We start from the raw sequence: 26,115 nt of genomic DNA on the forward strand, positions 1-26,115 counted from the left end.
TCAAAATGATAGTTTTCAACTCTGACGTTCTAAAATGCCCAAAGATTCATTAACAACTACTTTATGAAATCAAAGACCTAATTAACTCAGCAGCATAAGGAGCAGTAACAACTCATGAGCACATTAGAAGCTGCAGGCTTGTGACCTATCCAGAAGACAGATGTGAGCCCACACTACAGGCACAACTGGCAGGCCAGACAAAAGAGCAAAGTGTATCTTCACCTTAGATTGGAGCCTATGAAAATATGAATTAACATTTTGGCAGAAGAAATGCAGTGTAATAGTTCTGCATGATTTAACAGGGAAGGGAATTAATTATGAATGTTTATTGGAAATCCCCTGCATAAGATAACACATGTTTTAAAAAGTTTAAAAGGAGCATAAATTTGATTCCAATTACTTCAAAAATGGATGCAAAGTGACAGAACCGGAATATGAACCAGTAAAGTTGTATCAGGTTTCTTTTCAGCCAAGTGTATACTTTTCAGCATCTTTGGGGGGGGGGGGGGTCAGGTGTAGTATTATCAATACTAAGTGTAATGAAAATGACCAAAATGTTATATCAAGCAAACATTCTGTCCAAAAGCATGTGACTGTAAGCAAAAAAAGCTACATAGGAATGAATGTATAAAAATGAACACTGTAAACGCGAGAGAGTTGTGGACTCAGCTCAGTATATCACTGAAACTAGCCCTCTCGCCACAGACTCACGTCTTCTCACTGCCTCACTAAAGCAGCCAGTATAATCAAAGACTCTTCCAATCCCAGACCAAGATATCCCCAACCCCACTCTCTTCTCTCCCCTCCCTTTGGGCAGAAGTTCAAAGTAAATTTTATTATTGAAGTACATATATGTCACCATATACAACCCTACAACTCTGAGATTCATTTTCTTGTGGGCATACTCAGTGAATCTACAGAATAGTAACTATAAAAGGATCAATGAAAGATCAACCAGAGTCCAGAAGCCAACAAACTCTGCAAATGCAAATATAAATAAATAGCAATGAACAATGAGAACATGAGATAAAGTCTTTAAAAGTGAGATCATTGGTTGTGGGAACATTTCAATGATGGGGTAAGTATCCCTTTTTATTGAAGAGGCTGGTGGATGGGGAGTAGTAACTGTTCTTGAACCTAGTGGTGCGAGTCTTGATACAAAAGCCTGAAGGCATTTACCACCAGGCTCAATGAAAACTTCTATCCCACTGTTATAAGAGTATTGAATGGTTCCCTAGGAAGATAAGGTAGATCCTTGACCTCACAGTCTACCTCATTATGATTTTGTACTGCACTTTCTCTTCAGCTGTTACATTTATTCAGCATTCTCTTTTATCTTTTTTCCCTTACAGTTTTTCTATTGACTGTGTAATGAATAGATCTGTGAGGTCAGTATGCAAGTCTTTAATTGTCTATGGACAACAATAGACCAAGAAGAATAAAACTTTCCGAGGATCATATAAAGAAGCAAAGTAGAGGAATTAGTTTAAACAAGAAATATTGAAAATTTTGAGTGTTAGGTGATAAACTATAGATCGACAAGTAAAAGGAGGCAAACAAGTAAAAGAAAGTTTAGTAACTGACCTCAGAATAATATGGATGTACAACTGTTAATGTTAAGTTGATCTGGAATCAATTTCCGAATCAGAATCACTGACATATGTCATGAAAATTGTTGTTTGCTACAATATTACATTGGAATACATAAAAATACTATAAAGTACAAGAAGAAATGTGCATATATTAAATTAAATATGAAGTGTTCATGGGTTGGTTCATTATCCAGTCAAAAATACGTGGTGGAGGAGAAGAAGCTGTTCCTAAAGCATTGACTGTGTGTCTTCTGGTTTCTGTACCTCCTCTCTGAGGAGTCATTGATCAATGACTCTGGAGATATATTTTTGAGATAGAGGTTTTATTTAACTCATTACTTGTCGTTCCTAATATCTGTAGATGTAATTACAGTATTTGTGGTTGAGCTTTCCATCAGTTCCACACCCTTATCTGAAGGCTAATTTTCATTTTCTTTTCTGATTCCATTTCAATGGCAGCGCTTTGGAAAATGAGATCAAGGCAGAATCCTAATAACCATTAATAAGTAATTGAGCTACTGGATTTAGTAATCATTTTCTGCACATTTGTTCAGTTCTGGGTAAAAGTGATACTCCTTCCATTTTAGATCATGTGTCTGGATACCACTCTCAGTCCGCCGAGTCAGTGAGGAATCGGTCGAGAGCTCTGTTGCCTGTAAGTGGCTATTAGGCCTGTTTGGTGATAGGTGAAGATGAGAATGTTGTCTAATCAATTGTGAAACTTGGGACTTTTGGAGTTTCCCTGAGGCTTGTGGGGAAACCTGGTGTCACTTTACAATGCTGATGATGTGTTTCGCTTGCTCCGCCCGAGATTCAGTGAGAGACTCTTCTTGTCACTTAAGGTATCCGTAAACACAAGAGATTCTGCAGATGGTGGAAGTCCTGAGCAATGCACACAAGATGCTGGGGGAGCTCAGCAGGTCAGGCAGCAACTGTGGAAGGAATAAACCAGTCAAGATTTCAGGCGGAGACCCTTCCTCGTGGTCTCAGCCTGAAACGTCAACTGTTCCTTCCTCTTTACAGATTCTGCCTGACCTGCTGAGCCATCCCGTGATACTTTGCTGTAAAACTGTAGAGAATGTTTAGAATGTTTCTGCCACTTGAGCAATACAGCTTTTTAAAAAAAAGTTGGATGCAAAATATGGAACAGCCGTCAATCATTCCTAGCCTATGGGTGGAATCCTTTCAGTGGTCAATATTTGCGTGCATATTTGCATGTGTTGGGTGCGTAAATTACATCTGAGCGTAACTAAATCTTTAGTGTGTGCGCAGCTGATGCCTGTACTTTGAATCAGATCCTCTTTTTGTGTATGCTGGTCATTTATACGCAGGCTTTTGGGGTTGGGGATTGGACTGCTGCAGCATTCGTGGTCTCAGGGACTTGGGCTATATTTTTTGTGTGACCGTATTTTTGCTGCTGTCTTCTATATGTGCCTTTGGTACTGTACTGTGCTTTGCACCTGGGCCCTGGAGTAAAACTGTTTTGTTTGGCTGTGTTTATGAACCTTATGTAGTGAAAACAAACAGCATTGGATGCACAACTTACACACTATTAATTTAATATGTTAAAGGTCTGTGGACATCGTGAGCATTTACACAGAACTGGGTCTTAATGGGGAGCTAAAGACTGCTACAGCCTTTACTATAGGAGCAAGTTTGAGAGGGCATTGCAAGGTGCAGCTGGTGAGCATTGACGGGGAGAGGTTGGGGAGTAAAAGACAAGAGATAGGTTAATTTAGATATTTTTCAATAGAAGGGACTGAGGATAATGGATATGGTGGCTAGGACAGTCGTATTCTCCATCTGCAGGATGTGGGAGATCAGTAATATTTCCAGTGTCTCAGCACCTGTCAAGCCGCATGGGACAACTGGAGCTGAAATGGTCTCAGTATGAACAAGTTGGTCACACTAAAGAATGCAGATGGGTGACTACCAGGAAAGGCAGTAGGTGCAGGGGACCCGTCTTCATTGCCCTCTCAAATATGTGTGCTATTTTGGATACTGTTGGGGAGATGTATCCTCTCAGAGGAAAGCAGTGGCTAAACTAGTGCCACCACAGTTGGCTCTGATTCATAATGGGGAGAGAAAAGTCTAGAGGAACAGTAGTGGGGCATTTGCTAGTAAGGAAAAAAAGCCAGGATGCTTCTGTGGCCAAGAGTGAGATTCGAGAGTGAAATGTTCTCCTTTGTGCGCTGGAGTCAGGGATGTCTCAGATCAGATACAAAACATTCTGAAGGGGGAGGGGGGAGAGCAACAGAGATGGGAGTACAAAGTGATGTCATGATGGAGGTAGAAAAAGAAATGTGGGCCTGCAAAACAAATTTAAGGAGTTAGGCAGAAGGTTAAAAATAGGATTTCTTGGATTGTAATCTCAGGATTACTCCTGTGCCACACGCTAGATAAATAGAAATAGGAGGATATTGTCTCTCCCTAAAATCTGCCGCTAGCACACCAGTCCAAAAGCAAAAAACCCTTTTAGCCTCCTGTCTCCATCCCATTTCCAAATTTTCCTATTTCAGTAACTCCTTGAATATACTCTGGCCTTCCGATTCTATTTTAGCATAACTCTTTATCAGAATTCTTCCAGTTGTGTTTCTACCCCCTTTACATTACCAAAATAGCTTATTAAAAGCCATTAATAATTTCCTATGTGACAGTAACAAAGGAAACCTATACCTTTTTTGTCCTTTTCAACCTGGTTGCAAGCAGTTATATAGCTGACCACAGCATCCTTCTCCAGTGTCTGTTCTGTGGGAAGACTCAAATGCCTTGATCCAGTCTAAATGCTGAATTATGTTAATGAATAAGCAGTGTTGGCTTTTCCCTTTTCTGTACCATTAAGCTCTGGATCCATCTACTGTCCCCTTTGTTTCTCGTCACCGTATGGGCCTGCACCCATCTGAAAGCAGTGCATCTAATCCCCAGTGTACACCCCAGATCTCCTTCCTTCAGCAGAAAGTATTTCTCAGTAAGTCGGGGGAAACAAACTATTGTCTTTGGTTCTCAGCGCAACCTCTGTTATTTTCTTTGACTTCTATCTAAAACTGAACTGGACAGTTGATGGGCCTGAGGTGAGATTCATATAAACTTTCTCCAAGCCCACTTCTGCAATATTGACTTAGTCTCTGACCTCAGCTCATCCCTGCTCCGACACTTATCTGAGTAATTGTTACCCCCGCCTTCGACTATTTCAAAGGTACATTTATTAACAAAGCATGTTTGCAATATTCAGCTCTGAGATTCTTCTTCTCCAGATAGCCATGAAATAAAGAAAAACCAAGCAAGTCAGTTCAGAGAGAAAGGGCATACTTAACCCTCTGCACAAAAGAAGCATCAACCCCACAAATGCCTCTCCCCCTCACTCAAAAATAAACAGCAAAGAAGAACGGGTGACAACACAGAATATTAAGAACACAAGACTGAAACATTTCATAGTCCATAGTCCAAGACCATAAGCGCTGAATCTTGGTAACATCCTCTGACATCATGGAGAGGGAGAGAGAGAGAGGGAAAAACAAAGAGGCCTATACCCTCTGAGCATAGTCGTAGGCCACACAGGCTTCACCCTTCACCAGCAGCAGAGGCCTGGAATCTTCTCGGAGAGAGCAAAATACTGGATCACGCAATCAACCTCCAAAGTGTAAATCACAGACTCTAACCGTTTCAGAAACAGATTTAAGATGAAAAGCAGACATAAATGAAGTGAAATAAATAGTCTTGTGGTCTATCCAGAAGATGTTCACCAAGGGAGTGTCGTACGCAAGTGCCACCTTGACTGGTTTGTCTTTGCGTTAGTCTCCACAAACTTGATGCATGGTGCCCGCATCCAAACTGAGTCCAAGTCCTATTTGTTGAGTTCCTTGTTCACAGACATAATTTGGTTCCCAGTTAAAGCAACGTCTCAAAATTAAAAATCTCATTCTTCATTTTCAAATCCCTGTGTGGCCTTGCTTTGTCTTTCCTCTGCAAATTTTTGCAGTGCTCTAACACATCAATATCATAATGCTATCCTAATTCTGAACTGATAATCATCCCCACAGTTAATCACTTCTTCAATTTCCAAGTTGGCAAACTGTAGCCCCTCCCTAATCCTCTACACCCTTTCTTTTGCTTTTCTTCTTTACAAAGATCCAAAGCCTTCATTGTTGATCAAGCTTTAGATCGTCTGTCTTAATATCTCAGGGTTGTATTTTCGTGATAATGCTCTGGTGAAGTGCCTTTGCTGTTAATAAACATTAACTGTTTATAAAATGTAGGTATAAAATACCAATTAAAATATGCACTAGTACCAAGGGGATGAAATATAGCCAAGCCAATTTATGTGACAAACAAAAAAATCTTCTATTAATATCTACTAATACAGTAAAATGCTTGTATTTCTACCAAAGCATATTATAAAAAAATAAGTAGGTATAAAGTTTAACCTAAGCATTACAGTAATCAGATCCATGTTTTAAGCAAATATTTTGCACGTTGCAATCTCTTCCTTACTCAGAACTGGAATAGCCAGTAATGTTGTCATTTGTCTGTCTTAACCGAGTTCATGAAGTGGATTGCAGTGTATCCAATTGTACTGCTTTGTATGAGTCAGTCAGCAGAGGTTAGTGGGTGCTGACATAAATACCCAGGTGATTACATCTTGAAGAAAACAATGGAAGAAAGGATTTGTGATCATACACCGCTTCAGGTCGTCATTTTGTAAACTTGGCATTGGAATGACTTTTACAAAGTAGCCAGAGAAAAGCATATGGAAATTCAGTAGCATCCACTTCCTTAAAAGTTACAAGAAAGCATGTTGTATTTTAGATTTTACTGTAACATTTAGAGACATTTTTTCCCAACTTTAGGTGGGATATTTGAAAAAAGTTACACTGCTGCAATGGCTTCTTGGGCTAGGAGCATACTTTATACTTCACTGATTATGTGAATGTGACATGTTGTTAAAATGCTGCTTACCACATTCTTTGGCAGCATACTCATTTCCTTTGAGTTAAAGACCGAATAATATCTTGTACAGAAGAGATTCTGCAGATGCTGGATATCTTGAGCAATGCACACACAATGCTGGAGGAACTCAGCAAGTCAGGCAGCATCTATGGAAGGGAATAAACAGTTGATATTTTAGGCCAAGGCCCTTCATCAGGACTGGAAAGAAAGGGAACAGAAGCCAGGATAAGGAGGTTTGACGTGCAGTCCTCTTTTATTGTCATTTAGTAATACATGCATTAAGAAATGATACAATATTTCCTCTGGTGTGATATCACAAAACACAGGACAGACCAAGACTGAAAAAACTGACAAAACCACATAATTATAACATATAGTTACAACAGTACAACAATACCATAACTTGATGAGGAAGTCCATGAGCACAGTAAAAGTTCAAAATCTCTCAAATGTCCCACATCTCACAGAGACTGGAGAAGGAAGAAAAACTCTCCCTGCCATGCCCGACCACAATCCGTCTCTGAGTGATCCGAAAACTTCGAGCCTCCAAATCGGCTCTCCAACACCGAGTACTGAGCCCCATCTCTGTCCAAACGATTCGACCTCAATCTCGGTCGCCAACAGCAGGCAAAGCCGGGGATTTTGAGGCCTACCCTTTGGAAGATTCCCGACCACGCAGTGAACGAGCATTTCAGAAATTTCTCCAGATGTTCCTCTGTGCTTTCACGTCCCTCTCCATCAAATCAGAATTGTCCACGGCCCCTATTTAAAGGATATGATATCATTTTTCACCAGAGGGCGCGCTGCTCCCTCTCCTCCCGCCGTTTGGGGGGGGGGTGCGGTTTGAAAATATACAAGCTGGTAGGTGATAGGTGAGACCAGATGATGGGGAAGCTGGGTAGATGGGGAAAACAGAATAGATGGAAGAGGTAAAGGGCTAAAGAAAGGGGAATCTCATAGGAGAGGGCAGAAATTGTGGAAGAAAATGGAGGAGGACAACCAGAAGGAGGTGATGGGCAGGTGAGGAGAAGAGACAAGATGAGAGGGTAAGCAGAATGAGGAATGGAAAAAAGGAGAGGGGATGAGGAAGAAATCACTGAAAATTGGAGAAGTTAGTCTTCATGCCATCATGTTAGAGACTACCCGGATGGAATATAATGTGTTGTACTTCCAGCCTGAGTTTGGCCTCATGGCAGTAGAGAAGTCCACGGATAGATGTGTCAGGATGGGAATGGGAAGCTAAGCTGAAATAGGTAGCCGCCAGGAGATCCTACTTTTACAGTAGACAGAGTACCAGATGCAGTAAATGACCTTGACAGACTTGCAGGTAAAGAGTCACCTCACCTGGAGGGACTGCTTAGGGCCTGAATGGTGATGAGGGTGGAAATGTAGGGGCAGGTGTAGCATTCGGCATTACTATTTCAGAGTGCCTTTCAAAGAAAGCACATCAGCGCCTCTCCTTTCTTAGAAGTTTGCGAAGATTTTGACTTTACTATAGATGTAGTATGGTGGAGAGTGTGTTGACTGGTTACATCAAGGCCTGGTATGGAACCACCAATGCCCTTTTACAAAAAAGCCTACTAAAAGTAGTGGATACAGCTCAGTCGATATGGGTAAAGCCCTTCCCACCATTGAGCATGCTTATACAGAGCACTGTCACAGGAAAGCATATTCTCCTCTTGCTGCTGCCACCAGGAAGAAAGTGCAGGAGCCTTAGGACTCTCGCCACCTGGTTCAGGAGCAGTTATTACCCCTCAGCCTTCAAGTTCTTGAACCAAATGGGATAACTTTAGTCACTCTATCACTGAAATGTTCCCACAACCAACCGATGGACCACTTTCAAGGACTCTTCATTCCATCTTCTTGATACTTGTTGCTTATTTATTCTAATTATTTTTTTTGTATTTGTAGAGTTTGTTTTTTTTTACATTGTTTGTTGTCCACCATGTTAGCTGTGGTCGTTAATTGATACTATTGTGTTTCTTGTATTTACTGTGATTGCCTGCAAATAAATGAATCTCAGGTTGTATATGGTGACATGTATGTATTTTGAATATAAATTTACTTTGAACTTTGGTCATCCTTGCAAGGATATCTTTGTCTAATTCTTTGCTTTCCTGTTTTTGTTTTTGAAATTCCTTAACATAGCAATGTTTTGAGATGTTAAAAGTATTAATATAATGACCTTGTGCAGGGCTAGGGTTGTGCCCTCACATCTTACAAAGGCTTGTCAGTTGTGATTGCAAAATTATGCAGATGATATAGCTGAACAAATATGGAAACAACTGGAAAATCTGGCAAACGTGTTCGTTCTTGATTGCTGTATTGTATGCACTGCGGAGAAAATGAAACTATTTTCTAATTTTGTAATCAAGTTTCATTGTAGAGCTTTAGGCATAGAAGAAATGTATTGTGGGAGAAAAAGAGGCTGTTTTTGGTTATTTGCCTGGAGGGACAGCTGTTCATTTTATTGCATTAGGCATTGTGCCATTTTCTACTCTGGAAATATAGAATTGGTCTTTAGGCATTTTTGGTGCATTAATTGGTTACTGTAATTAGTGTTGATGGTCTGTAGGAGGTCACAAAAATATCGCAAACTTGGGACCTGCATGCTTTAAGAAATTGTTATCAGTGTTGCTTCCTGTTAAGACCAATAAAATAATGTATATTGCAGTGTAAGCTGGGGCAGGAACCATGGTCCCATTCCATTGAATGGGATTGTGTCTGTTTGAAAATCAGGATAATTGAAGAGAAAGGGGGGCTTATTTTACATCTTTTAACATTTTGTTATTATTTTAAAATATTTTTAATTAAATTAACACTTCTTACTAGTCTACTTGAAATTATTTACTCCTATTTTGACTATCTCTGAAAACCTGTACTTCACAAGTGACAGCTGCTTTACAGGCAGACAGCATTAGTGCCCTTAAAGAGTTGTGTCCATGGCAGCCTGTGGCTGAAAAAAAGGTAATGGGATATAAGAGGAGTAATCATGCAGGGCCTCCTGGGGGTCTGACTATTGGAGTGTCAAAGGGTCATTCCCAATGTTCAATAAGTTGGTGCACTGAGTCACAGATGGAGAGATCTGAGAACGATGCTTATCAGTTTACAGGTCTTTACAAAAGGGGCTGGCAATGAGTTTACAAAACGAAAACCAGAAGGTTTTTATCCACATTTTAAAAACTAGGTCCCAGAGATCATATAGGGCACTACATTCAGCATAATATACTGACTGTATTGAAGAATTTTATGATTGTGAATTGTGAACTTTTAATCCATTTTTTTTCAAGTAATTGAATAAGCCATGTATTTGCTAATATTATCACATGTGGCAGGTGCAATGATAAAATTACTATGGATATAAACATGAATTGTGATAATGATTATTACTAATAATCTTTTCTCTGGCTTCAAGCCAGGTAGAGATATCGATTATAACCAATGTTTTGATGACAAACTCTGTCATCTTCTTCAGGGATGATACCTGGGCAAGTCTAGTCTGGTGGTATTTATACCCCTGTATTCCGTTTCTCCTGAATGGTTAGTCCTCATCCATTCAGGTTTCTACTGTTCCATCATGTTTACAGTTGAATTCCAGATGCCAATGGCTTTTGGAACAACCTAGTAAGAGAAGCCATTGAAATAAAACTACTGGAAAAGAATTTTAAGAAAGATGATGGTCTCACTCTAAGTAAGAACAAACCATGGCAAACGGGGGGAGAGCGAAAACCTGATTAGGTGAGGACTGACCAATCAGGAGGGACGGAATACAGGGGTATAAATACCACCAGACTAGACTTGCCCAGGCATCAGCTCTGAAGAAGATGGCAGAGTTTGTCTTTAAAATGTTGGTTACAATTGATACCTTTACCTGGCTTGAAGCCCAAGAACAGTTTATTCATCATAAACTCCGGGAAAGCACTAGATCCTTTTTCAATAATTATTAACTTTTCATCCTTTTTGTTTTTGACAGTTTGTTGTCTTTTGCACATTGGTTGTTTGTCCTATTTGGGGGGGTGGTGGGTCGTTCATTGATTCTGTTGTGTGTCTTGTATTTACTGTGAATGCACACAAGAAAATGAATCTCGGGGCTGTATAAGGTGACATATATGTACTTTGATAATAAGTTTACTTTGAACTTTTGAACTTTGAAGTGCAGCATTTAGCTTTATGGTACCGGGGCTCATTTCCCGCCACTGTCTGCAAGGATATTGTGTGTTCTCGCTGTGACCGTATGGGCTAGCTCTGGGTGCTCTAGTTTCCTCCCACGTTCCGAACACATACATTTATGGTTAATTAGTTGGCATGCTGTGTTGGCACTGGAAACATGGCGACATTTGCAGGCTGTGCACAGTCATCACTGATCTGATTTGATGCAAACAATGGGTTTCACTGTATATTTCAGTGTACAAGTGACAGATAAAACTGATCTCTAAAAGTGCTGGCCCGCTTTCCCAATGGACAAGGCTTAAACTGGAAAGTACATGTCAAATCACAGGAACAGAATGCTTTCGAATCAAAGATTAACTTTATTTGCCATTAATTTGGAACTTGCTACGGTGTGTTGGCCAGGGTGCAACATGCACCAGAAAAGCAGCATTAGAAAGAAAGAATTATATATAATTATTTGCAGTATGTAGACATAAAAAACACGTGAGAAGGTACAGTTTCTAGCAACTTTCCCCCCCCCCACCCCAAAATCGCCTGTCAGATCTTAAGTTCTGTGCCACTAAACAACTGAGCTTACAGGTTGGAAGGTTCTTTTTAAAAGTTGCTTGCAATTAAAGGCATTCATTCTAAAGCCAGCTGTGATGCTCCATCAAGCATTAGGCCCTTGGGGGATATCAATGTATTTGATCCCAAGTGTCCAAATCAGGAGAACACTTTGCTTCTACACGCCTCTCCTTTTTCAGCCATTCTCTTGGTAAATTCATAATATTGCCATCTAAAGTAGTAAGGTTTAGAAGTTTTGATTATAAACTTTCAAGATACTGATGTGTTTGTTAAAGCATACTTGTATCATAATAGTGGAATTGGTCTTTCTGTGTGTCGTACAATTATTTTATGACAAGCCTCAAAAGAATGAATATGAGCCTCCAATCATGAGCCATCCAAACAATTAGGTAACTTTGCATTTGAATCAACAGTTCTGTCTCAGCTTGCCATAGAACTATTCTGATTACTGTGTAGCGAGTGACTGGCTTCTCTTTGATAACGTATAACTTTTTTTTATTCCTCCAGCTGCAGTGAGTGTTATGACACATGCAGAGTTGCCCTGCCCCTTGCGAGCTTATGATGAAGAGAATTTGCTTGTGACCATCTCTCATTACAGTTCAATGGTCTGACCTGTAATGTGAAAGATCCCTGGGGCACCTGGGAAAACCATCTGACAGCCTGCTTGGCGTGATGAGCAAGTTCACCTTTCAGAACAACAAAGTAATGCAGGACCGCCGGAGTGTTTGTGTCTTCCTCCCGAACGATGAAGCCCTCAACATTATTGTGAATGTAGGTTTTGTCCACTTTTCTTCCAACTGATATTGTTCCTTAAATCAACAGCTTAGACCTTTAACGTGAAAGGGAAGAGCTGCACAATATTTCAGCACACTGCAGTTCTATATTGTTTACCCCATTTGCTACTTTATTTAGCCCATTATACTCTGAAATATCAAAGTAAAAATGAGCTGTGTATTTATATTTTTTGCCACTTGTTTGAACTTTGAATTTTGCCTAATGATTGTGAACAAACCATGCATCCTCTGTTTCACTAAAAGGCAGTATTATCTAGCATTAAATGACATTTCTAAGCTGTTTATTTCCATAGAAAATATTTTAATTGGTTGAAGGTTGTATTCCTCCTCTTAAAATATTTTAAGATGAATAAGACTATAAGATTATAGGGGCAGAATTAGGCCACTTGGCCCATTGAGTTTGCATGGCCCATTCAATCCCACTCTCCTGCCTTCTCTCTGCAACCTTTGACACCCTTATTAAGCATGAACCTATCAACCTCCACTCTAAATATTCCTAATGACTTGGCCTCCATGGCTGTCTATGGTAATAATTTTATTTAATTTTAATTATGGAAGTGTTTCATATGCCAATTACAAAATTGATGGACAAAAGCTTAATCTATTAATAAAATTTGTGGCAATTTCCACTTTTTTCTGAGAATGCATCATTGTAGGGCTGAAAGCAAGTTCACAGTTGAAGGATCTACCATGGAAGAGATGGTGTTGACTTTAATATTTCATGTAAAAAAAACACATTAAAATAATCTGTGTTTGAGATTTCAATTAATAAGAAATTAGTGAATCTTGATGCTAGAAAACTGGCTTTGCTAAATTCCTTTCAAAAATTTCATGGTTCTTTTTCTAGGTTAAAGCGTTATGCCAAGAATTATTTGTTCAAGTGTGCGACCTTCTAAGGCTGAAAGACTGTCATCTTTTTGGGCTCAGTGTCATACAAAGTAAGTGACACAAAAGAATAATTTCAGTATCCCTAATAATGTCATTCAACAACATCAGCAATGTAAATCCCTTTTTGGAATAGTATTCAATGCCACATTTTTATTCATATCCACCTTTTTAATATTGTTATATGTGATATCTTCTTACAGTTTTACTAGGCCGGAGCCTTTGTCTTTTCTTCCTTTAGTCCAGGCATCCCCAGCCTCAGGGCCACGAACCCCTTCGATAATGGTAAGCCTCCATGGCATAAAAACGGTTGGGAACCCCTGCTTTTGAAGTAGCGTAATTTAGTCATCACTGATGTATTCAGTAGCAGTTTAAGCAGGTCACTTCACCAGGGCATGAGACCCGCCTGCAACCGGTCGAAGCAGTGTACTGGGGTGTGGCTGCTGTCCCATGCAAACAGCTACTTGGATCTACAAGTGGGAACTGAGTGTCGGGTGAAGACCAAAGTTTAGTGAGCTGCCCCAGAATAGGCACAACAAGCCCCTTCACCAGAGGTGCTACTCCTCCTGGACACCTCATACACGGTAGTGTACAGCGGATGAGTTCCTCCATTGACAGCTATTAGGATCTAATGCACAGTTTTATAGTACTATAGTAGAATTGGTACTGTTCTAATTTGTCCTGTATTTAATTTTCTATACATAATTTGTTACTCAGCTAAACAGTAGTTTGTCTTTTTTATACCTCTTTAACTATTTCCCTGGAACTTTGGTTAGTTGGGCAGGTACTTAATTGGGCCAAAACATACTGGTTCTGATATGTCCCAATTAACCAGAATCCACTGTACATCACAAACAGCAGAGGTCCCAGCACAGATCCCTGTGGAACACCGCTAGTTGCAGACAAAACACAGAATGGTGTGCTTGAATCCTTGATGATGCAGTGTCAGCTCTGGTTTATTTCTGTTCCTAATGTAAATTACTTGTTCAAGTCACACTTGAGCATTTTGCAAACAGTTGGATAACGTTGCAGAGTGTAAGAATTCAGTTCAGTATTGTGTGGCTGCAGTGACAACCTTGCATAGGTTCTGTTACTGGGCTACTTTGGGAACATGTACAAAGAAAATTGTATTATGCTAAAAGAAGCACACAGTTGAGAATTTTGTGAATTTGAATCCTCTATTTGTACATTAACTTTGATAATTAGTTGGGATTCTGACCTGTTTATAATGCGATGATTATGATGCACGAAAAATTGTGTGCATAAAGCCTCTCAAGATTGGCTGCAGTGTTAAATAAGAAAGGATACATTTATTTAGCTAATAGAAAATCTCAAATTTACATATGCTAATTAAATTTTAGGAAGAATCACTATAATTTTTCAGAACTGCTTGGTGTAAAAGTATGGGCCAGGCTACTGTTATATCTACACAGTTTTAGTGGTGTGCCTATGCACTTATTTAAGATGGTTTATAAATAAAGTTGTGATCATGGTGAATTTTTATAGCTTATCCATTCTTGTCAGAGCATGGAATTCTGGCAGTATAGCAAGAAAAGTCAAGTGAGTAAGGTAACTGAGGCCAACCTCCATTGATCTTTGGGGCGCCATGGTAGTCTAGTGGTCAGTGTGACACGGTTACCACACGGGGCATCAAAGTTCAATTCCGGAGTCATCTGTAAGCCAGTTTGTACATTTCTTTACGTGTGTGCATGGGTTTCCTCCAGGTGTTCCAGTTTCCTCCCAGAGTCCAAAGACCACTGATTAGTAGGTTAATTCGTCATTGTAAATTGTGCTGTGATCAGGGTAGGGTTAAATTGGTGGGTTGCTGACTGGCACAGCTCAAAGGGCCGGAAGGGCCTGTTTGTGCTGTATCTCTCTAAATAAACAAACAGAACACGATCAGGCTGGCTCTGTGGGAGTCTGAGGAACTTCCAACCGAGTTTCCTCTTTGTACTCTGTCCAGGCTAATGAACTTCATGAATAAGGCTGTAAGTATACTGGACATTGAACAGAATCTTCAAAAATAAACTGCACATAAGAAAAAATCGTGCAAGAAAGAATGTTGATATCATTCACATGATCAGACGGGGGTGGGGGGGAAGAATTAGTAACTATTTAAACAACTAAAGATCAAATGCTGCCCATTCCTAGTTAGTCATAGTCATACTTTATTGATCCTGAGGGAGATTGGGTTTCGTTACAGTTGCACCAACCAAGAATAGAGTATAAATATAGAAATAAATATTACCATGGTCAGGATCCTCTATGATCCTGACTGCAGTTTACCACCAACAGCTAACTATAATCAAGCACTTGAGATGCTGCATGATGCCGTCACCAAATAAAAAACAGTCCATCCTGATGCATTTCATATTGTAGTTGGGGATTTCAGTCAAACGTGCTTGAAGAAATCCCTGGCCAGTCCCATGCCCGGACCACACTACAGGAAATCTGAACACTTGGCCGCCCTTCTACCTGCATACGAGCAGGGGCTCCAGAGATTAGGACAACACAGAGGAGTGGCTACCATAGTGCTTCGAGTCGGTGGGCTGGGCCGTGTTCAAGGTCTCATCAGAGGATCTGAATGACTACACCGTATATGTCGCAGACTTTATAAAAACAGTCATAAACGAGTGCGTCCCCACAAAATTATTCAGAGTCTTCCCCAACCAGAAGCCTGGATGAACCATGAGATCCACAGTCTGCTGAAGGCCAGATCAGAGGCATTCAGGTCTGGTGACCAAGTAAGTTACAAGAGGTCCAGGTACGATCTCTGGAAAGCCATCTCATGGGTGAAGTGACAGTTCATTAAATCAATGAAGGATATTCAGCAGTTGTGGCAGGGCTTAGGAGTCCTTGTGCAGGATTCCCTAAAGGTTAACTTGTAGGTTGAGTTGGTTGTGAGGAAGGCAAATGCAATTTTAGCATTCATTTTGAGATGACAAGGATTTAAGGCAGTGGTGAAACCTCACTTGGAGTATTGTGAGTAGTTTTGGGCCGCTTCTGTAAGAAAACTGACATTGGAGAGGGTTCTAAGGAGATTCATGAAAATGCTTCTGGGAATAAAAGGCTTATCATATGAGGAGCGTTTGATGGCTCTGGGCCTGTACTCACTGGAATTTAGAAGAATGAGGGGAGGATCTCATTGAAACCTATCGAATGTTGAAAGGCCTACATACAATGGATGTGGAGAGGATGTTTCCTATAGTGGGGGAGTCTACGACCAGAAGCCAATTAGACAACATGCAATTAGAACGGAGATGAGGAAGAATTTCTTTAGCCAGAGGGTGGTGAATCTGTGGAATTCATTGCCACAGGAGGCTTTGGAGACCAGGTCATTGGGTGTATTTAAGATGGAGGTTGATAGATTATTGATAAGTCATGGTGTGAAACACTACGGGGAGAAGGCTGGAGAATGGGGTTGAGAGGGAAATGGATCAGCCATGATCAAATGGTGGAGCAGACTCGATGGGCAAAAATGGTGTAATTCTGTTCTGATGTCTTATGGTCTTGCAGCCTGAATACTATTACCTCATATAATGTCGAATCAATTGACATAGGCAAGAACAGGGCTTTGCTTCTAGATGAACTCAAAGACTTCTGTGCTTGTTTTGACCCTCAAGACATGGAGGAACCATTACAAACAGCACCCCCCCCCCCACCACCCCAATGATCCTCTAATTTCATTCTCTGGGGTGGGCAGTCTTCAGGAGGGTGAACCCACGAAAGGCATCTGGCCCAGATGGGTACCTGGCCAAATACGAAAGATCTGTGCTGATCAACTGGCTGGAGTGTTCACTGAGATATTTAACCTAAAGGCTGTGGCTTAGCCCTCTGCTCTACTCAATTTATACTTATGACTGGGTGGCTAAACAGAGCTCCGCCATATTCAAGTTTGCTGATGACACCATTGTCATACGCCAAAGCAAAGGTTTTGATGAATCAGTATATAGGGGGGCATTTGAAAATCTGGCTGACAACAACCTCTCACTCAATGTCAGCAAGACCATGGAGCAGATTATTGACTTCAGGAGGAGGAAACCAGAGGTCCATGAGTCAGTCCTCACTGGAGGATCAGGTGGAGAGGGTCAGCAACTTTAAATTCTTCTTTGTTGTTATTAGTTCGGAGGACCTGTCCTGGTCACAGCATGTAAATGCAATTACAAAGAAAACATGGCAATACCTCTTCCTCCCTAGGAGTTTGCAAAGATTCAGCATGACATCTAAAACTTTGACAAACTTCTCTAGGTGTGTGGTGGAGAGTATGTTGACTGGCTGCATCACATCCTGGTATGGAAATGCCAGTGTCCTTAAATGGAAAATCCCACAAAAAGTAGTGGAGATGGCCCAGTGCACCATGGACAAAACCCTCCCCAGCATTGAGCACAGCTAAATGAAACGCTGCTGTAGGAGAGCCGCATTGACCATCAGGGACCCCCACCACCCAGGTCATGCTCTCTTCCCGCTGCTGCCGTCAGGAAGGTGGTACAGGAGCCTCAGGATTCACCACCAGGTTCAGGACCGGCTATTATCCCCCAAAACATCAGGGTCTTGAACCAAAAGCAATAACTTTACTCAAGTTCACTTACCCCGTCACTGAAATGTTCCTACAATCTATGGACTCACTTTCAAGCAGTCTTCACCTCATGTTTTTGTCATTATTTATTATTATTATTTCTTTCTTTTTGTATTTGCCATTTGTTGTCTTTTGTACACTGGTTATACACCTAGTTGATGAGGTCTTTCATTAACTCTGTTATGGTTATTGGATTTTTTTGAGTATGCTCGCAAGCAAATGAATCTCAGGATTGAATATGGTGACATATATGTACTTTGATAATAAATTCATCTTGAACAATTTCCCATTAACCATTATTAAGTATTGTGGCAAATCATTTTGAACACACGATTAAACATCATCAATTTTTTTTATTTCAGAAGTGTATAAACCACTGGAATATTTGGAGTTTGCCAAGTTCATTATTTACTTATTACTACCCCAAATTTTTAATTGTTTTCAGGAAGAACTGAATTTGTGTGGTCTCTCAGAAATCATAAAGGATTTCTCCGTAGAATGAATTATTCTGAATTCTATTTAGTTATATAGGCAAACAAAATATTAATGAACTAACAAAAAATTAACAATGAGTAGAAATAAAACTAATAAGGATGTTTGAACAAAATGAAAATGAGTGACAGCAGACTATGCTAAATTTTAAGGATATGAATTATGGAAAACTAGAGATTTTTTAAAAATACTGGAAGTATTAAAACTCCTTTTAAAAATATTCATTGGGAATTTGTGTTTGTACATTGTTTTTGCCTATGAAGTATTGATCATCCACTTGTCTTTTTTCCAAGCTTTTCAAAACTGAAGGTGAAAAGTATTAGGAGGAACCAAAAATTGGTTTTAAAAAGCTCATTTTAAGCACAACCTGTAAAACAGCTCACTCAGTACTCCTCCTTCCTCAAATTTCCCTTTCTATCGAAACTACTATGCCAAAGCTCAATTGTTTCCTGCATGCTAGCTGCCCTCTGGGTTAATTTTAACTATGCACAGCTTTGACTTAATTGCATTTGTCTGTACCTTTATCAACAACTGATGAGATACTGAGATACTTCATGTGTTACTTTCTGCTGTCCACGTTGTCACTTCCTTGTTGTAGTCCAGATGATTTGAGGTAGCCTTTCCCTTTCAGAATTTGTATTGCCCTTTGGTTCCATCCTGATAATGTATAAATTATCTTCATCCTTATTCCCATTATTTTAGTATACATTCATTAATTAGCCACATGCCCTGTATCTAGAAGCACCCTGTTTAAATTATGATTTGTCCCTTTAAGGGCTGGATGCTGAGAGGACAGCTGCTCGACTAAATACCACCAGCTGTGAAAATCTCTTATCGATCATTTGAGTGCATTGTAGTGGAATTGACACAACATAGCCTTACACTATTTAGAACCTGTTAGTTGAAGATTCTGACCTTTATGATAGTAAAATAATTTTTCATCTGGTGAGTGTAGCCATTGAAAATATTTACTCATTTGTTCATATTTGCTATATATTATTTTCTACTTGAAGTTTTTCACGTTTGACTACCCTCTTCCTCTGTGATATTTTTATACTATACCAACAATCTTGTCATTTTCCATTTCTGTGTTTTTCATCCCTTTGAACATCCTTTTGCTGAATTTGTGGATCTCCTTAATTAGTCCCAGTAAAGACTTTGTGTCGACTCCTCACAGAGTTCATGCACGTTGTTTTTCTCATTATCTCATTCTTTTACTGTCTTTGTTAATTTTAGGGAAGTATCTTTCTTGTTTGTTCACATTAAAACTTAAAAGCTAGTCCACTGGTCTTCTATTGAATTGATGGGAAGAATTTCCCCTATTTATTTGTGTTGGTTGTTACTGGTTTTGGGTGTTTCTAACTTCCAGATCACATGAAAATTATGATTCCCAGGCTTGCCAAAATTTTTATTTCTTGTCAATTTGTTGGTACGTTCTTGTTCTCCCAATTGATACCAGATCAAAAAGAGCATTGTTGCTGTAGTTTCTTTGGCACACTGGATGAAGAAGCAGCCGGGCATTAAATCCATTAGCTCTGCCCAAAGCACTGTGTGTGAAACAGGCCTTATTACCAACACAGACTGTGGCGTAAGCAGAGGTACTAGGATAGCTTATGAGGCAGTGAGGAGAGGCTTGGGATGTGGATCAAAGCGTAAATCACATTGAGCATAGGAAACTCCAGGAAAAGGCAGTGTGTTAGGGTGAGCAGGATCAAGGGCATCGCAATCTGAAGTTCATATCTGGATTACTTGGTGGTGGCCACAGGAATGGGATTTTGGTTGGTGGTCATGAATGAACTCCCATTTACAGAACTCGGAGGATCCAAGAACAAGCAAATCTCTCAATGTGTCATGGTACAGTTCCAAGGGGAAAGCATTCTGTACTCTGAATCTTGTACTCATTTCCCTTCTTAGGATTGGATTGGAATTTTGCCATGCTCTTGATAGACTCAATTAGTGGTATGCCATGCTGATGGTTATGGTCCTGCCAAGTTATTTTTTAACACTCTTACTATGTATCTGCATTATAGAATGGGTGTCTTTCTTCAGTTTCCGCTTTACTTACAGCTCTCCACAGATTCATGTTACTTGCTGAGTTTTTCTGTCCATGGAGACATTATCCAGCTCTACTTCTCATTGTCTCAAATAGTTTCCTCCCTTACTTCTTTCAATGAATGTTGAATCAATCCAATTTGCATGCCTAAATATTGAAAGAGGAAATTTCTCATCAGAAGTAATCAGTAAATTGGCATCTCGTTCAGCTCCATCAGTCTGAGAAGGACTGAATATTGTGCAAGAATGCCGGAAGATACCAATATTATCAGGTCATTTAACGTGGACATCATAGGGGAATGACAGTTCCCTTGTATTTTTGCAGTACTCGTGTGCCTTTAATGTATTAGTTATCTGCACTGCGATCCATGAAGTGCGATGATATTATTTACTTGGGTTTAGTTTTGACGAGTAGTATTTTCAAATAGCACTTCTAAGTATTATTCTCTGCAAAAAAAAATTAAGAAGTTACTGAACATTGTGACAACAGCAATATACCAATTGTAAAACAGGCTCCAAATCAATCCAATACTTTGGATAGGAACAGGAAGTATAAAAGGAAATACTCTAAAGGAAATTTGACCAAAGCTGGGGTCAGAGATAAATTGGATGTTGCTTTGTAAGTCTTTTAGTGATTGAAACTGTAGTAGTGAATGGATCAATCAAATGAAAAAGAGAATACAATGTTTAAAAAGAAAATAATTTGAACAGATTTAAAAATCTAAATTGAAGCATTTGCATAAAATATTGTATGACCATTATATGATCCAATTTGCTTTGCAACCCAGGTTGTGTTTGTGAGGTGTGGTCACCAGATTATTGTACGAAGTGAGGCAATTCATTCAATCAAAGAATCTACATCTCATGTTCTCACTATTTATTGTTGTCATTATTTCTATTCTCTTTTTTGCATTTGCACAGTTCATTGGTTTTTCATACAATGGTTGTCCGTCCTGTTGGGTATAGTCTTTCATTGATTCGAATGTGATGTTTGTGTTTACTGTGAAAACAATAGATCCCCCATTGAACTTGACCTTGAGCCATATTTAGAGGGTGAAAGAGCAGCACAAGCTGCAGATTTAGAGAGCAAAATTATCTTTCATTTTAATTGTGTGTTACAATCACTTTGGTATTTGGGTAGCTAACTTCTTGCCCACTTTCTGGGTGAGATAGTGGTTGTTTAAGGAAAGGAACTTAAGAGGAGCAAATAATTTTTTAGTAAGAGAGGACATTCCACCAACTAAAATTTAAAATTACAATACCTTAGGAGGATTTTAATTTAAATAAAAAGTCATTGAAGCCTGTTAAAATGTAGAGTACTATACAAGGTGACGATAGCATGTTACCCATTTAGATTATCATTATCCATAGCATATCTCTCATGAAAATTAAATTTCATGATAAATATAGAATAATGTGTGGAGTTCACGCCAAGTTATTAAAGCACAAAAAATGCAACAAATGGAAGGCTGGAAAAGTAGAGATGAGAATTGCCTCCAAGTGCTAGACAATTTGTGTTGTGCCCTGCCATCTTTACTAAAGCATGGGGCCAGCCTCAAGCCTTCCCTTGAGTGCTCTGAAATTGCTGCTTTTATATGGCTAGCACCAAGGGGAAATTATAAAAATTGAACTCTTTGTATAAAAACTAAAAGTATTAACAAATTCATTTAAATGAATGAACTGAAAGTAAAATGAAGGATGCCCCAAAAAAAAATTGTTTTACTGGACACAAATGTCACTGGTTAAGAAATGCTGTTAATGACAGTATAATAACGAAAACATGTTTCTGCCTTGGAGAGGAAACTCATCCAATTTATTCGTCTACTTAGCTATATAATGTATAGCTTTCAGTGAGAATTGAAAACCAATTTGAATCCTGGACCACTGAAATTACTAAAGAAAATTCAACCCTCAATCCTGAGTGTTAGCATTGAGCAGGAACCCAAGTGAAATGACTGTGTTAATTTTGTGTAAGAGTAGATCAGAGCCCCTGACGCCCCAAATCCTTTTCCCCGTGTTGTAGAGTGCATAGTGAGAGATTCTCTTTTTGCCTGGATGAGTGCAAACTCAAAGCTTGATACCATTCAGAACAAAGCTGCCTAGCTGATTGACATCCCATACACTGACCTAAGCATTAATTTCTTCCATCATAACTACAAAGTACACTTTACTCAGACGCCATCTCCCAAGCTCAACTGCCAAGAACGTGGTGGGTAATGCATGCAAGTGAACACTGCTATTGCTGTTGCCTCTTGAGTTGCTTATAACTGCTGGTCTAAAACTGCTTTCTCGACAGAATTGTTGGAGTAACCTTCTCGGAATGTTGGATGGGATCATTGACCTTTTATTTTTCCCCAATTCATGGTGTCTTGCCCTTATTCTTTGGTTATGAGTATGATTATAACCGCAGGCCGATTATGATTGTCAGGCAGACACTCATTTTATAACATTGAAAATGCAGTATGATAAGGCTTCGTTACTTTAATTTAATAATATTGGTAATAAACTAGTAGAGAAGGGCAATTTGCTTGGAGCAAGTTCCATGATGACAACTTTCCATAGCGTCAGTTTCCATTTTAAAAATACAGACGAGAATTTGCATTGATAATAGTGTTATGCCAAATAGTAGCAGAAATATGAGCATGATAAGTAGAATTTTGTTGATGGCACTGTTATATTATATGATATCTAAGATACTGAGGTGATAGGTATAAAATACATGGGAATCTGTAGAGCAGTGTCTGTAAATTACCTGAGATAAGGCAGCCAATGAACCTATCAACATCACATAGCATTATGCATGGCCTAAAGACACAAACAGGCAAACCTAATCCTTGAGCATTAAACTGAAGAAGCTTGCTAGTAAGGCAGCTGTCAAATGGCGTTGGATTTCTGTAATCTTTCCGAGAAGAAATTGAATGGACCATATACTGTGAGTAAGGTGTGGAACTGGTTTGGAGCTGGTAGTCAGGGAGCATTCCTACTCCCCATGCCTCTACAGGAACTAGGTAACTTGTAACTTCTCTTCCTTCACAGCTTCCGAAGAATCTGGGGTGCAGAGGGCTTGGAATGATTCACTTTGAAAAGATGCCCTTAAGGAGGGAACTGCTGACGGCACCAAATTGACGAGTCTCTTTACTTCAGCAGTGTGATGGGGAAAAAGGACATAGTTTTCTGCTTTGATGTCTCTGCATAAATGCAGATTGTGAGATTAATTAAATCACAAAATTATGTATTACGATGACCAAGTTATTTGACTTTTCGTGGCATGGCCTGTGTGGAAAGCTGTTGTGCTCTGAGGCGATCAAATTTGATTGATTTAAATGGTTTACACTGTGACCTTCCTTTGTATAATGATGAAAGCATTGCACAGTGCTGACAGCCTTATCACTGTCTTATTGCCAATGATTCAGACTTTCATGAAATTATTTTGTTGAATTCTAAGATTAAAAGATAAATTATGAGTTTATGATTAGTGTGTAGTGATATGATGGATCTTAAAGTTCTTTGTGTAGCAATTTGCAGCTGCAGTGTGTGGGGGTATGTACATCAATAGCTTCTTTGCAGAGTTTAACATTATGATTAACTAGCTTTGAGTTTACTCAAAGATGTTTTCTCCATTGACATGTTGTGCAACATTTTTGTAAAACTGCCTCTTTTCCAAATCATGAGACTTCCTATTATCTTCTGGCCAAATACTGCCTGACAGATTAACCTCCAATGCTGTGATGAGGGCAAGACCACATCCAGAGCTCTCACAGAAAGCTCAGAATTGCGAATGCATACTACTCTGGAGTATTTAAAAAGCCAGTTATTATTTCAATCTGATGAGATTGCTTAGACCAAGGGAAAGCAAAACTACTTTGTCAACCAAACTCATTGTCTAGTAAATGAAAATCTTAAGTACTACATTCTCTGAAACATCTGCATGACTTCATTCTAATCTCTTAATCATCTCAAATGTGGGTGTTATTCTGCTGGCTGCTGGGACTTCAACAACCAAGCCTCTGACCTCTGACGTTCCTGGCATCAATTTGCCTTCCTTCTTGTGAAATCAATGGATCTTTGACAGAAACATTATTTCTGTTTCAATTTCCACAGGTGCTGCTTCACCTTGTGAGTGTTTTCAGTACAAAACTATGTTAATTAATAATGATTTGATATTGAAGACTCTCTAATCTTGTATTATAATCACATTTATTTGAGGTATTGTGGTAGTGCAAAGGGGGAGTTTCCCATCATTCCAAATAAGATAAGATAGTTCTTAGAAAAATCCCTAATAATGGAAGAAAACTTGTAGATTGAGGATATTTCTATGAATATATTAAATAAATGCTTATGAATGGTGGAAGCTGGACTTTGATATATTAATGTATGAAATGTTCTGTTCATTTTAAAGAAAATGAAGATACCATCCCTGTGAATTCAGAATCTCAATACAGTATGATATTACTATCAGATCCACATTGTCAGTAGAGGTTAAAGTTTGACATTAACAATTGGAATTGGAACTCATTTATTATTGTCACGTACTGAGGTATAGTGAAAAGCTCGTCTTCCTTACTGAACACACAGATCAGATATTACACAGTGCATTGAGGTAAAACAAGGTAACGCAATAGTATAATGCAGAATGAAGTGCAACAGGTACAGAGAAAGTGCAGTGCAGGAAGGCAATAATGTGCAAGATCATAATGAGATAGATTGTGAGGCCAAGAATCCACCTTATCATAGTAGGGAACCATTCAACAGTGGGGTGAGAGGCTTGCCATGGATCACCTGAGGTGGGTAGGGACTCTTATTATGCTGGCTGCTTTGGCGGATCAGTGAGTGGCGTGGATAGAGTCCATGGGGGTGGGGGGGGGGCTGGTTTCCATGATGTGCTGAGCTGTGCCCATAGCTCTCTGCAGTTTCTTGCAGTCATGGACAAAGCAGTTGCAATTGTGTTTTAATGTTGTTTGACATTCCAAGATTGGGGTTGATGTTTCTTTATTTTATCTCCCTAACATAGATAATGAACACGTTTATATGGAGCTGATGCAGAAACTCTACAAGTATTGTCCAAAGGAATGGAAGAAGGAAGTAAGCAAGGTGAGTTACCCTGCTTTCAGTACAGCCCAGAATCTTCCATTGGCCTGGAAATGTTTTTATTTTGCATGGAATAATAGGTGACCTAATTTGCATTACAAAACATAATTGTTGAAGGTGATTGCAAATAATAGCAAAAGGAGGTTTGAGTGGTTTGTGAATAGTAACTGACATGAAAATTACCATAGATGCCTTTCATTACACAGACTGAATTAGAGTTAATATGGTTACTGTATGCTTATGGTAGTAAAGCGCATGCAATTGATGCATTCATAGAACTTTCAATTGTCCAATTCATACGTGACACTTTTAGAATGAACCAGGTTCAGTTTCTTATACAAGGAGGAGAAAAGGGGTCATGAGGGATTCTAATATGCAGGGAGATTGGGGAAAACCAGGTTGGTGCTGGATCCCAAAAGAAGGATTATGTGGAATGCCCGTGAGGTGGCTTTTTACAGCAGCTTATGGTCAAGCCCACCAGGGAAAAGGCAATTCTGGATTGGGTGTTGTGTAATGAACCAGATTTGATGAGGGAGATTAAGGTAAAGGAACCCTTAGGAAGTAATGATCATAATAATGATAGAATTCACCTGACAGTTTGAGAAGGAGAAGCTAAAATTGGATATAGTGGTATCACAGTTGGGTAAAGATAACAACAGAGGCATGAGAGAGGAGCTGGCCAAAATTAACTGTAATGAGACACTAGCAGGGATGACAGCAATGGCTGGAGTTTCTGGAGGTCCATCCGCAAGAAAAAGAATCACTCTAAAGGAAGGATGAGGCTGACAAGGGAAACTAAAGACAGCATAAAAGCAAATGGGAGGGCATACAATAAAGCAAAAAAAAAAGTGGAAAGTTAGTGGATTGTAAAGTTTTTAAAAAACCAACAGAAGGCAACTAAAAAACAATAAGTAGAGCTATGATTAAATACGAAGGTATGCTAGCCAATAATAGG

General features: G+C 39.4%; 1 protein-coding gene across 1 annotated transcript in view; it reads left to right on the top strand.

Annotated features, from left to right (window-relative positions):
* frmd6 (FERM domain containing 6) overlaps positions 1–26,115 on the top strand; it is a 133,531-nt gene that overhangs the window by 37,694 nt on the left and 69,722 nt on the right. The window contains exons 2-4 of the mRNA XM_063048729.1: positions 11,781–12,044; positions 12,915–13,005; positions 25,084–25,163. Of these exons, the coding sequence (XP_062904799.1) occupies positions 11,946–12,044; positions 12,915–13,005; positions 25,084–25,163 (270 nt within the window). The 5' untranslated portion in view covers positions 11,781–11,945. The remainder of the gene's footprint in view (positions 1–11,780; positions 12,045–12,914; positions 13,006–25,083; positions 25,164–26,115) is intronic.

Source organism: Mobula hypostoma, chromosome 1, assembly GCF_963921235.1.
Source record: "Mobula hypostoma chromosome 1, sMobHyp1.1, whole genome shotgun sequence".
Classification (NCBI taxonomy): domain Eukaryota; kingdom Metazoa; phylum Chordata; class Chondrichthyes; order Myliobatiformes; family Myliobatidae; genus Mobula; species Mobula hypostoma.